Source organism: Nothoprocta perdicaria, unplaced genomic scaffold (genome assembly GCF_003342845.1).
Source record: "Nothoprocta perdicaria isolate Ctin4 unplaced genomic scaffold, notPer1 scaffold_49, whole genome shotgun sequence".
NCBI lineage: Eukaryota > Metazoa > Chordata > Aves > Tinamiformes > Tinamidae > Nothoprocta > Nothoprocta perdicaria.
Window position 1 is genome coordinate 3,292,692 of NW_020455743.1, and position 14,810 is coordinate 3,307,501.

The window sequence follows — 14,810 nt, forward strand, 5'->3', positions numbered from 1 at the left end:
TGCAAACATGAACAGATAAATTTTTACAGCTAATCTAGCAAAATGATTTAAAGTATGAAACAAACCTGTGTGTCTGGAATTTTCATTGGGTTTAGTACATAAACTGGTAAGTCTAGAAGCAAAAACTGTGAGAAGCAGAGGAGAGGTAGTAATTCTATCTTATTCAAGGACACACTCCAAGAAAATCTTGACAATCCACAATTGTTATCAAATACATAAGCAGCAATAATATGCTATTCTAATATGGAATTTATCATTATTTTCAGTTTCTAGTTCTATTGAAATTGAAGGAGATAATTTCTTATCAAGTTCTTAAACAGCAGATTTTTTTTGAATAGAGAAGTAAGCTCAGATAATATGAAATAATAGCCTCCCCTGAGGCTGATGTGCATAGTTTAAATGCTCTGAAGCACTATACACTGGATGTTCAGTAACAAATCTTGAGATTCTGATGAAACCTACTGCATGACCTAGCTTAAATCTGTGAGGCAATTATATCTTGAAAATCTGTTTTCCATAATAAACCCACATGGGAAGTCTTAGGAGGATCTGCATGACACTAAGCAAAAGACAGCTTTCTGATGTCTTCCTGTCTTTCATTTGTACCCTGAATATCTTTTTCCTCTTCTCCTCTTCTACAACATCAGGAGAACGTGCTGGAGTGGGTAAGTTATTTCCTAATATAGTCAAGAGAAGGTGCTGTTCTGCTTTTTGAATCCAAACATTCTTTTTAAAAGAACACTAACCACTATTTCCTCTTTCCTTTTACAACATTCCATTTCACTTTATTCATTTCAAATTATTTTAGCCAGTCACCTGATTTCCAAACATAAATATAGATTTGTCTATATCATACATAGAGTAAAACTCAAAGGCAGAAAGAGGGCATAGACTCTATAAATATATATATATATATCACATAAATTATGCCTACTTTTCCAGGAAAGTACTAAGATAAGTATTTACGTTTTATAGTTCCTTATATTAGAAAATTTTTTCCCCTACCAAATATGTACCTGTCTCAGAGTGCTGAAAAATGTTTGAGTCTAATTCCTGCTGCCTAGAATCACACTTTGTGAAAACATATTTGAGCACAGATTTCCCAACTATTCATCCATACAGTCAATTTGCAGGAGGGCCTTAAAGCATGGCACAAAAATGTTCCTGCTGTTATCATTGATTTTCTCAGGTGCGGAAAACCTTGACTATGCAGTGGCTTTAGACAGCTCTCCAGGGTTTCCATGCTGGCAGTAAAGACAACCTGCACTCCACAGTGCTATCACTCAGCATAAACTGATTTTATTAGCACATCTCTCAGAATGTAAATACAGTTTAGGCTGCATCATGTCTGTCATCATGTTCTGTCTCTGCACACACTTTTTAAGAAAGCATGTCTCAGTCATGAGACTCTCCTTCAAACTTGCTTCTCAGTCATCAATAACATGAGTAACACCAGCAAAATGAATCATCACTGTCATTCAGCAGCCAGGAAACTGCAACATATGTGGAGAAGAATAGAGACACCTGTCTTCATTCTCTCTTGGGAATTTCATAAAGCAAACATGCTTCTATACAAGCTTGTGGGTGCCATGATGGACCTCCAGAAACATCAGAACCAGGGAAAATGCTAGCTGAAGGTTCAAACCAGACAACAGTCATGGATTAAAACTGGGCACACTCCAAGACATGGCCTGATCTACCAAACTGTGACACCTTCCCAAAAGAAAGGTTGCATTGTATTACCAAGATTCCTAAAGGACTCAGCAGATTCAGTCAATGTGTTTACTTCTTCTGTGATTGCAAAGAAAGATTAAGGTGTTTACACAAATTGCAGATGTCCAGGTGTTCTCCAGAGTGTAAAGTTATCAGAGGATGCTACCGAGAGCATGAAGAAATCACAGGTTAATCATCTTTTCTCCTAAACAAATCCACACGATCAATGGTATCATAGAATCATAGAATGCTTAAGGTTGGAAGGGACCTCAGAGGTCACCGAGTCCAACCCCCCTGCACACGCAGGGTCACCCAGAGCACGGGGCACAGGGCGGCATCCAGGCGGGTTTGGAAGATCTCCAGAGAAGGAGACTCCACAACCTCTCTGGGCAGCCTGTGCCAGGGCTCTGTCACCCTCACTGACAAGAAGTGTTTCCTTAAATTCCTGTGGAACTTTTGGTGCCTCAGCTTGTGGCCGTTTCCTCTAGTCCTGTCGCTGGCCACCACTGAAAAGAGGCCGCCCCCTCCTCCTCACTGCCTCCCTTGAGGTATTTATAGACACTGCTCAGGTCCCCCCTCAGCCTTCTCTTCTCCAGGCTGAACAGGCCCAGCTCTCTCAGCCTTAATGCAGTATGCTCTCACTGCCCCTCCAGTTCAGAAACAAACGCCAGAGATGGCATTGCCTGGGCACCATTGCCTGGGCAATCTGCACAGATTCCAAGAATGCCTTGCAGTCAGCATGCAACAACTTCCACTGTGACATGAGAAATGCTACCTACATGAAGAATGTCTAAATGCAGCTCTGTCTCAGGCATTTGTAGCCTAAGTACCATAAATTAAAAAAGGACAACTTGCAATCTCATAAGCTAAATGCACTCATGGCTTGAGAAACAGTACCAGTGGGAGCTACGGATGGTTGACTTCAGGAGATATTGTCTTCTCCATGCAGTCATCTCCTTCTGACCTGATTCTTTCTCCACCCTTAAAGACATTACCCAACTGGAATGGAGATCTGAAGAGCCAGAGCGAGGGCTACCACACAACTGAAAAGCCTTTTGCACAGATGGTGCACAGAGCCAAAATACAGTGCCAATTTGTGACATAGCATGCTTTGGAGACATTTGATCAGCAGAAGGGTCAAGATACAACCTCATCTGTAGGGTCCAGAGAAGCCTGGACCAAGCCTAGAATCAAACTGCAATTCAAACTGCTCTGCCAAAGCATGAAGAGAGTTTACATAATTTGCAAATTGTTTGCCTGAACTAGGCATTCAAATTCAGTATTATTCGCTATTGCCACTCTACTACAAAAAGGTCAAAACTTCATTTCACTCCAGATTAAAGTTATTTATGCTAACTGGAATGGGATATGGATAACTAAGAAAATCTAAGAACCATAGATTTCATTTTTTTCCAGATGCTATTCCTTGCTTTCTAGTTAAATTAATTATTTGTAACAGCTTCTAAAGATAAAAATAGGATATTGCAGTGTTAGGTTTGCGCACTAAGTCTTCTAAATGCTTGAATGGCCCTTTCCAACAAATTCTTTATATGAATATTGACAGCTTAATGATAGAATCTCCAATTCAAGTTGTAAGACATAAGATTATTTCTACTCATTGCAGGTGACCAAATCATGGTAACAGGGTGCAACTGAACCATGGAAGAGAGATATTTCTATCAATACCAAAATAGTCTGTGGGAATGCAGAATTATTTCTAACAACTCTTTCTTCCACATCTTTTAGTTATTTTGTGATAATGAAAGAATGAGAAAGAGGGGGGGTTCTTCCAAGGATCTAAGAAAATGCGGAAAAACAAGTATGTTAAGTTTCACTGTCTTTCAGTCTTAAAATAATCACAAGAAATATACTAACTACAGATGTAGAATTACTTAAAGAACAGCACAGATGCAAATAAGTACAGAATTAAAAGGTCTTGAAATCTATTATTTCAGTAAAAATGATTTGACGACCAGATGAAAATTTATGCCATTTCTTAGGTGAAAGCTGAATTATTCATAATCACAGTGGAAAATACACAGTAGAAAGGCACAATAAAATGCTTTCTCAAAGAGTGTCTAACAAAATATGAAACTGTTACAGTCGCATGCTAAGTGCATACACAGAATTTTAATATCTCAAATTTAATTGCCATCCAAATGGCTTATTACTGCAGGCAGATTTTGGAACGTACTGTGTTCACAATATAAGCATTTATCAAATTTATTTTATCTTGCCTTCTTAAGTGCTTGGAAGAATAAATAAATACATATATTTTTACAGTAATACAAAATTTGGAGAGAAAAATTAAATAGATAATCCCAGAGTCCTCAGTAAAAAGGGAAGACCATATTACATGGCAGCTCTAAAGTAAAGAGATTTCTAAATATACCCTTTAAAATGTGTGCTGAAAAGTGGAGAGATCTAAGAAACAAGGTTCTGCCAAGTGCCCCCTTTACTATTCCTGTTTGATGCGACGCCAAAATATTCCTAGCAGACAAGTTTACAGAACTCCTGTACCATCAACTAAATAGGCTAAATCATAAAGCACTAAGACGGCAGGTTGAATATAAAATGGGTTCAGGTGTAGTAAAACAGCAGGGTTTGCTGAACAGTAACAAGGAAGACTTTGGAAGACTTACGTTACCACTGATTGTGATGCCCAGGCAGGGAAGGACAGCCTACCAAGACTGACAATTTCACAGTATGTCAAGGTTTGGGGTTTTTGTTGTTCTTGTTGTTGTTGGGGTTTTCTTTTGCAAAAGTATTATTAAAAAAAAAAAAAAAAAAAAAAAAAGAGATTCTTCTCTTAGATTCTTCCATTTTCTCAAGACACCTCCCTTTAATTTTTGCATTGTTCAAAGGCCAGACAGTGAAGAAAATAAGCATAAACAACAAGCATTTTGTCTAGCAATGTAAATGTTGCTCAGAAAACCATGCCGCAATTTAAAATCATATTCCAATAAGGGGAGTAAGAGTAAATTTCACTTTCAGAGCATTCTTTCTTCACTGTAGGAAGAGTAGGGGGATGCCATCTTTGTTGCACCTAAACCTCAGGATCTGTGTATCCACCTCTCATACACTGTTAAGTATGGTGAGAAAGAATTATGGAATCTTTCCATAAAAATAATTCTTAATATGATTCCATTGTCCCTGAATTGTGAATGAGAACAGGTGCAGAAGAAGCCTTCACCAGTGTTACTATCTCCCAATAAAAGAGATCAGGCATGCGGAATGCTAGAAGCAGAAGATTTACATCAACAAAATATTAAAGGTATAAAAGACTGAATAGTGGAAAGCACAATTTATCAGGATTGCTTTGCTGCTGTAATATTTCTGCCGAATGATTGCACTGTCAGTTTTACTATGTGCTTTATGGATTAGATTGCTTTGGGCAGTTCCTCACAGCGTCTCTGCAAAAACACAAATAATCTTTTGACAACAACTACAGCTTATATATATATTTGCCTGTATAAAATATACATATAGAAAATGATAGCATGTCCAGATGAACTGTTACAACTACTTTTTGGTCTAAACCCTTCTTGCTCTATCACCCAGAAATACTGTTGAGCCACAGCAACCTTCCAAGCAGAGAAAAGACAATCCGGGAACAGCAATTTCTGCAACAATTTCTACAACAAAAGGATGTATTCGAGTGTATATCCAAGAAAATTCCAGTATAAGGCACATTTTTGAATTAAACTGAAAATAAGTAACTGCCCCATTTTGCTTTTTCAGCTCACCTCTTTAGTTTGAGTTAGATATTATTTCTCTGTAGGAAATGGCATGGCTTAATATATGATACCTATACTAATGTGTATTGCTATGATGGACAGAAAGAGACTATCACACATAGAAGTGCATGAGAAACTTGAAAAGCAAAATTATTTCATCCAGTACATATTTTAAGATATGAATAATTTATTTGTATGCTTTGGAATTATAAAACATAACTTAGTCATTTACAAAAACAACTTGAGAAAAACATCAAAATATTTTGTGTAAATACAGAAACAAATCCATCTCCTACATTTCTGCAGAAGAGGAAAAATTCTTTATCAGTAGTTTGTAATCATTATGATCTCCTAAATGATCAGTAAATTCTATATTAATCCAAGCTTCTACTATAATAGTAGATAAATTGAACAAATAAATAGCTATCACATGCAAATCATAAATAAATTTTGTTAAAATTACAACAGTAAATGCAACTAATTACTTTCCTATCCTACTATCAAATCATCTCTAACCAACCATATCACTTAAAATTTAATAACTAAAACCAAATGATTTAATTCTTTGGGAAAAGCTCAGTTTTATCATTTTTAGACTTATTTTCATGTATGAAATTATCAGGAAAAATGGAGGAAAACACAGAAAATAGTCATTTGCAGTAGTGCAAATATCTTAGAAAAAAACAGTTGAATGTATTGGCAAGTCTGAAGAAAGAGATAAGTATAGCTAGAGCTAAATATCTGTGAAGCTATTTCCTACATGTTATTTGTGAATTCAGTAAAAACAACAATAGTTTTCCATTACTTTATTCATGGAAATTTTTATCCCTTCCTTTTTCTCCTTAACTGATCCTTCAAACTATCAAGCATTTTATTTTACAAATGAATTTCTTAGCAACTCTGTTTTTCCTTTCTAGTACTCCAGGGGCTTAGAAAATTATATTAGTTGCAGCATTAATCAATAAAATAAGTAAACTAATAACAGTTTTAAATAAATTAAAAAGAGTGCTTTTCAAGTGTATTAATTTCATTTGAAAATAAATACTTTTATGAAGTTCCTCAATTTAAATTTAATTTAGAATTTTAATAACTCATATTTTTCTACCTAATAGTTCACAAACGTACTTATGATGTTGTTGCTCACTTTGGCAGTCCCAAGTTTTATTTATTTGGATGTAAGCTTTTCTTTCAAAGCTGCATCCCTGAATGGGCTCAGGCACTCTTTGTATTATATTACACTTGTAACATCTCATCTGACATCACTTTCCCATGCTCTAGTTGCCTTTATATATCATCATCACAACCAACATTTGCACTTTGGTGTTAAGACATTATTTATAAATGAAAATATATTTCCAAGTATCAGATAATTATTGCACGAGTGAGGGAAAAAGTATCTGTTTTCCAAAAATCCACATTATACAATTGAGAAGAACTATCACTGAGGGAATATCAATTATTATTATTACTATTTTAAGTATCATGTATAAATTTCATTGACATAGGGCTAATTCTAGTTTCCACAGGAATCAGATTCATTTACCATATTCACTGAAAGTATTAATCAGAGTTTTATACAAACTCTACATATCAGGTACCATAAAAGATCACATCTTGTAAAAGTTCAAAGTAAAAACAAGAAATTACCTTGTGTCTGTTTGAGCAGAAGGCAGAAAGCAGGTTCCTTACGGGGGGACTTGGCTTGGGCAGAATCAGTCAACTGCTCCTGACAATAGGACTGCTCCTGAACTACAGAGGAAAGATTAGGGGAACTCATTTAGAAGCAGAAATTGACTGAAAAACTTTTCATAGAAAATGAACTTCTTAGACGGATGTTTTTCAAAATATATTGATATGGCTTTTTTTTTTTCTTTCTCTTAAAGATATTTTTATTATTGTGCTATTGTGCTGAAGCATAGATATAATAATCATTTAAAATAACATCAAATAAAAGAGCAAGCCATTAAAAAAGATTGAATCTTCTCAGTTAAATAATAGTTACAAAAAATCTATTTACTAGATACCAAAAAATCAAAATAGCCAGAAAAGCCCATAATATTATGAAATGTGCAACATAAAGCTTGAAAACAGGATCTCAGAACTAACGCTATTGTAACAATGACAGATAATAATAACTACTGCTTTCCTGATGACAAGTTATTCAATCAACCAAAAGATTACTTCATAATGACCCAGGATTTTAACATTATTTTGATTGTTTTCAATTTCATTGTTTCATTAATTGATTGTTTCATTAATTAATATCAATGTTGTAGAGAAATGAAAAATGAGACATGAGAGAGTTGTGGAAAAATTTATCATTATGTAAAAATGTTCTAGAGCTGTACAAGCAACCAAGGTCTCTAGCTAAAGGATTCAACAGTCAGAGACTGTAGGATATATCTTGTTGGAAATATGTGTATAGGTTAACTCCAAGAATCTGAGCCCAACAGATAGATCATTGCTGATTAATATGTCATAATAAAGGGCAGTAGCACTGAATGATGAGCTGCTGAGAATAAGATATGATATATGTGTATGCATTAGACATCTTGGGAAAGATTTCCATGTGGGGCTAGAGAACAAAATTAAGTTCACTTGGAGAGACAGAACAATGAACTAAGAGGTCCAGGAAAGTGACAAAAAGCTGGAAACACCAACATTTCTGCCCCTTTTCTGCCCCCTTTTCAGAGGCAGAAACGGCCTCAGAATTCTTTCACCTCAGGAACAAGTTTCCAGATTTGGAAACTGGATTAGTGTAAAAGGGTTAGTGTAAAAGTTTCAGGATTTGGAAACTAAATTAGTGAAATTTGCAACTTACAGGGGACTATTTAAAGATTACGGAGACCTTTTACAAATATCAGAAGCTGAGTGCATAAGTCTACATACCTATTTTAGTATACTAGTAAGACAACTATTTCCCAGGCTGTTGTGAAAGCTTTCCCTAATTAGTCTGGAGGAACTCTGTTCTATATATTCTCCATTATGCATGCACTCTGAGTACTATATATTTCTTTTACTGGAAGGGTTTTGAAGAGATTAGTATATATGTAATTTATTTATTTAGCAAAAATATATATTTTGATAGAGCTATGCAATAAATTGCTGATGATTTTTTTGCTATAAATACCACTATATAAAATTAACATGCTTCACATTATGTTTCACAATGCTTCAAAAATGCATTTATCAGACTGGAAGCATACGTAAAAATTACACTTTATTTTCCTCCTTGGTGGCTAAAATCATGATTGCCATTATGCCAAAATCAGCACAAAGTAATCTCGGCAACTTTACTTTAAATTGATTAAGCCCCTTCAAAATTGATTAAAAATGGCAACATCTTCAATTTCCCATTACTTCCACATTGTCTAACATACCTATCCCAATATTTATGTCCAACATATTTTGCCTGAAGGAAAAATAACTGCTAGTAGCAGACTTACCTTTGAGTATTTAGTTCAATTAAATGACTTAATAAAGCTGCAGAAAGCAGTTTCTTAAAGATTTCATCACCTTCATTTAAACAAGTGGCAATCCCAGTTTGGAAATCTCAGGATGGAATTGAGATGGCTGAGCTACCAGCATGCAACCCCACCTTGGAAATACAGTAAGTTTTAATAATCCTTAATTTTTAAGCCACCTATTTAATGTGACTGTGAGTGAGCCATTACCAAAAGCCATCTCAAATAATGTTGTAGAGGTCAATTTTGATAATGCAGATAACACTGGATTCTAGGGAAGAACCAATTAACCTCCTTTAATCCATTCCTAACTTTCATGTTTTATTTGTTCATAGCTTTCAATCTTTCAGGTAAAAATCCAGTAAAAAAAAAGAGTAGCACTTTTTTTCCAGAAACATGGAAATACATTTGGTCCACTAGAATGGATAAATTATCCAGGTCAGATAAAGTAAAGCATTCCAGGCACTAACTGCTAAAGAAAACTCTTGCACAGGTGCACTCTGTGGTCTGATCTATACCGGAGATTTTGGTATTATCAATCACATATCTCTTCAGCTATATCCATTAAACCTTATTAGAAGAATTACACATTGGGGTTTACACAAGAAAAACATTGAACTTGAAAGAGCTGACAAATGGTCGCTACATGATCTGTCGTAAGCGTTTGCATACTCTCTAGCTTTGATCTTTGGCACAAATTGGGGAAAAAAACCTCTTCTGTCACATAAACATTGCTCCCATGAGCACTGCCCCAGATACATATATCAATCCTGGATTAAAACAAAAACAATAACAAAAAAGCATTGTTAAATTCAATGCGAAAATGCTGATTAAGTTTTGGGAGCCCAGGTTTTCATCACTTCCTCATAAATTATGAGACGGTGTGTGGTTTTACTTACTGAAGATGAAACATTGTTTGAGTTACAATATGATTCAAAATACACATGAAGAAGCATTTCCTAGGAATAATGCTCTTGCGTTTCACAAAGCTTCAGAAATCAAAATGATAACATCAAGAGCGGCACAGCTAAGATGTTTCCCAATTAATTTCTATTTTAATTCTGTATTCCATTGTCACATATAGTGCAGTTACATTCAAGTAACGATGGAATGTTACTTGAAGTAAGAAACAGCTAACATTAAATCTTCAAAGAACTAAATTCTACAAATGTTGCTGAATTCCAAAAACATGCTTCTGTGCTAAAATAACATTTTCTTTTAATTATTAAACATATTTTCAAGGTCTGAGACAGATTCAAAAACTGAATTATTCACTGACATTATGATCATTTTCTGCTCTTTGGATTAATGTTTTTGATAAAAAAATCTATATATCTTTGGAATTATTAGCCTTCTGCTCTCCCTTTGAGGATTATGTTAAGATTGACATATCTCAGACTAAAATGCATAAGTAAATCACATGGAAGGTTACTGTAGTCATGTCCAAAGTAATAATTCTATCATTCCTAATTAGATTATGCTTTCCCAAGTGTGTAGTTCCTCTGCAACAAGAGATTCAAGGACAAAGATAGATACTTCATGCCAAAACACATAAATAAAGTGTAAAGCATCACGATATGAGGAGGAGTCTTTGTGACTTCAATGATTTTGAAATATTATGTGCAGTTTTAGACACTTCATTAACAAACTGATTTAAGCAAAGTCATAGCAAAAAAAAAAAAAAAATCATAGGACCTAAGAAAAGACCAACTTCATGTCAACTGAAGTTCATTTCTTGGTAGGAAAGGTGTATCGCAGCAATTCACAGAATGTCTGAGGTTAGAAGGGACCTCTAGAGATCATCTAGTCTATCTTGTCCCCCTGCTCCAGCAGGGACACCCAGAGCACGGGGCACAGGGCGGCATCCAGGCGGGTTTGGAAGATCTCCAGAGAAGGAGACTCCACAGCCTCCCTGGGCAGCCTGGGCCAGGGCTCTGGCACCCTCACAGGAAAGAAGTTCCTCCTCACATGGAGATGGAGCTGCCCGTGTTTCAACTTATACCCATTCTTCCTTGTCCTGTCACTGGCCACCACTGAGAAGAGCTTGGCCCTTCCTCCCTACATTCCCCCTTCATGTACTTTTACAGCGCAGCCGCCTGGAATGTCGGCCAATCCACCCACTGATGAAAGTATAAAGGTTCATGGAAATAAAATTGGTTATTTTTGGTCAAATGTGCAGTCTCCATCTTACATTAGGCAGAGACCTATAGAGGATCCTATAGCTAGCACAATATATAAGGATTCTATAGTTGGCACAATCGGATCCTTAAAGGTGCATTAGAATCTTTGTCTTGCACAGGTCAGGTTACTACTAAGGATAAAGAAAATAGCTTAAAATCTCATATAATTGTTTATCTTCCAAAAGGAAATAGTGATATGTAACAAAGCACACATAGTGATCTGTAAAAACAATATGTGAAATGAATCACCAAGTTTACTTATTTATTTTGTTTTTAATAAAATGTAATTCTTTGGAGACATATGGAACCAGTTCTAAAAAGCAAGGAAAAAAAAAAAAAAAAAGGGGAAAAAAAAGGAAGGGTAATAGGAGCAATGTATTCATTTTAGTATTATTTTATAACCTGATTGATTAGTCTGTGGGTTGGCAAATTCATTCTGAATGTTGAAAAAAAGTTAATCAACTGAACAGCAGGCAAACATATCTGTATGGTACCTACAATATTCGAGTTAGTATATTAAAATATTATTTGCTTTCGCTCCAGGTAAATGAAGTCTTGCTAACATTAAACTAAATTTATATGCCATTATGGAAATTATTTTCCAGGACATGTAAGAACTAGAAATATATTCTGAACTGCTGCATTCATGAAATTGCTTCTAAGACTAGACTTCTCTTCCTTTGAAAAGAATGAAATGAGAATTATGACAAATATTTCTAGAGAGAGCAAAGAGCAGCATGTACCACCAATTCTAAAGATAACTTGAGTACATAACATAACTATCTTACTGTGATTATAAACAAGTAAACATTATTTATAGGTCGCCAGTGACAACTGAATTAGAAAACTAACATTATAAATTAAACAGATTAACAAATTCAAGACATAGTTTAGAGGACAAGTGTAGTCTTGGTTACATAAAGACCACAGCAGAAAATTCATTTTCTCAGAGAAAACATTTAGTAATTCCACTACAGATCACAGAATATTAGATGATCATCATGTCAAGTCTACTGATGTGTAAGGAAAAAAAATGAAGACTGGAAACTTCTGATGCATAAAAGCCAACATTAGTCTTTCTTTGTCTAAGTCAGTTGCCTGTGCACTGTCTCTCTTATTGAAAATCTCCCTAGGACATGTTAATGTTCTGTAGTCAAAAAGACAACTACGTTTTCATTAAAATATTTAAACTAGGCAGTTTCTGCAAATTTAAGAATTTAAGTCTCTCAGAATGTTACATTTTAGTAGTTTTTAGCATCCACATTTAAGCTTTATAAATCATTTTTGTTAGGATTGTATATTTTGTATAGTGGAGAGGTTTGGTTCTTTTTTCGAACAGCATTAGATTAGCATTTTTACAAATAGTACTTATTAGTACAAGAATATTAAGCTATGCTATTTGGCAGTGGATTTATGCCCAACAAGCCAAGCAGCTTGCTTTTCATAATGGTTCCATACATCCATTGTTGCTATACAAATCAGAATACCAATTTACATTTCACACTAGAATAAACCAGGCTGCCCTCTACAAAGTGCAATGGGAAACTTCATGTCACGTATATAACGCACCCCTTTTACACTTCATGAAATGCTGTCATCAAATAATTTCTGATCAAGTAAGGCTGGCTGCACAGCTAGTACTTCAAAGTGCTTCTGTGTCTGGGCTAGGATAAAGGGGAGATGGAATGAGAGCGGGAGGGAAATAAAAGGGACTAACATTTGCAAGGAAGTTTACATGATTTATCGTTACTGAAAATGTCTAAGTTTACTATTTATCTTCAGCGGTCCAATGACTGACAAATTGAAGAACAAGAGCAAACACAAAAAGTGGTATTCCAACCATGTAGCAGCTTTGCAGTTTATCATGTGAGTCTCTCTCTCCCTAATTTACATCGTACTCTGTATCCTCATCCATGTTGTTAAGAGAGATCTTGAACAATACAGACCACAGGACTGACCCTCGGGGTACTATACTTATTATGAAGCAGGAGCTGAATGTCAAGTTGGTCATGGCTATGGCTATCTTTTGAGACTAATGGTCCAGCCAAGTTTCCAACCCAAGCAACAGCCTGTTATCAAGTCCACACTTCCTTAGCTTCCAAACAGAATATTAGAATTAACAATGATAATTCATCACAGAGGAAGGGGCCAAGCTCTAATTCATTTTTAGCTTCAGCTTACTTTTGTGCGCTTTGTGGCTCTAATAGAAAGAAATCATATAGTATACAGCAAAGACCTAATAAAATTAAGGGGCCACTGTGGAAAAAAAAATGGGCACCAATAACAAAGCAAATGTAGCAACAAAACTTTTGGAAATATATAAGAAATAAGCTCAAGCAGATCCAGACTGAAAATGAATAAACAAGCATCATCATCTCTTTTCCAGGGAATAAACTGTGATGCTGGCAACTCTCTGTGATAATGCATTAGTTTTAATTCATATTGCAGAAGTTGTAATTTATTCAAAAGCATGAATCCATTACAACAATGAATCTACTCTATTAAAAGATTTATTTCTTCACTTATTTTACACACCACAAATCCCAAATCACAGCATGACGGTGTAAACCTGGCTTAAAACTTACCTTAGCACAGGTTTGATTTTGCTGATGTTTTTTACATTCTTGCTGGATCCATGGTGGGCTAGGAGCTGATGAAAGCTGTATATTGAATTTTTGTTATACTCAGGTGCCAGAAAATGCTTTAGTGCTTCTTTACTGTTATGCTAGACTAGGTGGAATTTTCTAAAATTTAGAGTTTTCTAAAGCTCTTTCACCATGTAAATTTCAGTCATAAAGTAGAATATGGAACTTGAACTTGATTTTGATCATCTGTGAAATCTCATTATGGACAGTGATTTTAGTATCTTCACTCTCTCTGAATTTTACACTTTTTTATAATACGTTTAAAAATACTGGTATTTGCTTGGAAGGTCAGTCTGAACTAACTTGAAAAGCTTTGTTATTTTGAGCTTCTTTAGCTATCTGTAGTATAAAATACCTAAACAGTATAATATATACTTTTGCCTTATGACTGTGGTCCACAGTCACAAACTAGCTGCCTGTATGCATGAGATTAGTATGTCGTCCTAATTGGTGTGCTGTGCAAAGGTTTGTGTTATTTCTCAATTTCCCAGCACAGTCTCTGGAGCTTTCCAGGGTCAGTGTGAAAGGTGCACAACATCTCAGTTGCCAGTATGTAAAATTCAGCAAATGTAACCATAACTACTCAACTCATGCCCAAGTCAGTTACGTTACTCCAAAAATAAAATACTGTACCTGTTAGTTCCACATCTACTAGTACATTTTCAGGAGCTGGATTTCTGAAGGATATGATGACAGAAGAATGCTGATCAATGCATGCACTTATGCTAGTTGTTTCCATCAGCTGAGGAAGAAGACCAGTTCCAGAAAGGTAAAATAGCCACTCCTGTAGCTGTAGATAAAAAATGGTGTCATTATATATTATTTGACAAGTCTTACCAGTGCATTTTAGGACAAACTACCTTCTTCCATCTTTCTAGTGTTCTCTATTTTCTATAGTACATGAAGTGCTACTTAACATTTTCTTTCTTTCTTCTTCCCTCAAGCTATTATGTTACCCATATTGCTATCTGGAAACCAATAGCCTCAAAGTGTCAGGCTTTTTATGTGGGAGTTAGGGAGTTATTCTTCTTTGCATTTAACTTTTGTGTACTCAGAGCATCTGTGTAACTA

General features: G+C 35.3%; 1 protein-coding gene across 1 annotated transcript in view; it reads right to left on the reverse strand.

Moving 5' to 3' along the window:
- The window catches only part of CFAP47 (cilia and flagella associated protein 47), a 283,396-nt gene that overhangs the window by 63,275 nt on the left and 205,311 nt on the right, over positions 1-14,810 (reverse strand). Inside the window, exons 56-57 of the mRNA XM_026047310.1 lie at positions 14,373-14,529; positions 7,098-7,199 (exon numbers count right to left, since the gene is read on the reverse strand). Of these exons, the coding sequence (XP_025903095.1) occupies positions 7,098-7,199; positions 14,373-14,529 (259 nt within the window). The remainder of the gene's footprint in view (positions 1-7,097; positions 7,200-14,372; positions 14,530-14,810) is intronic.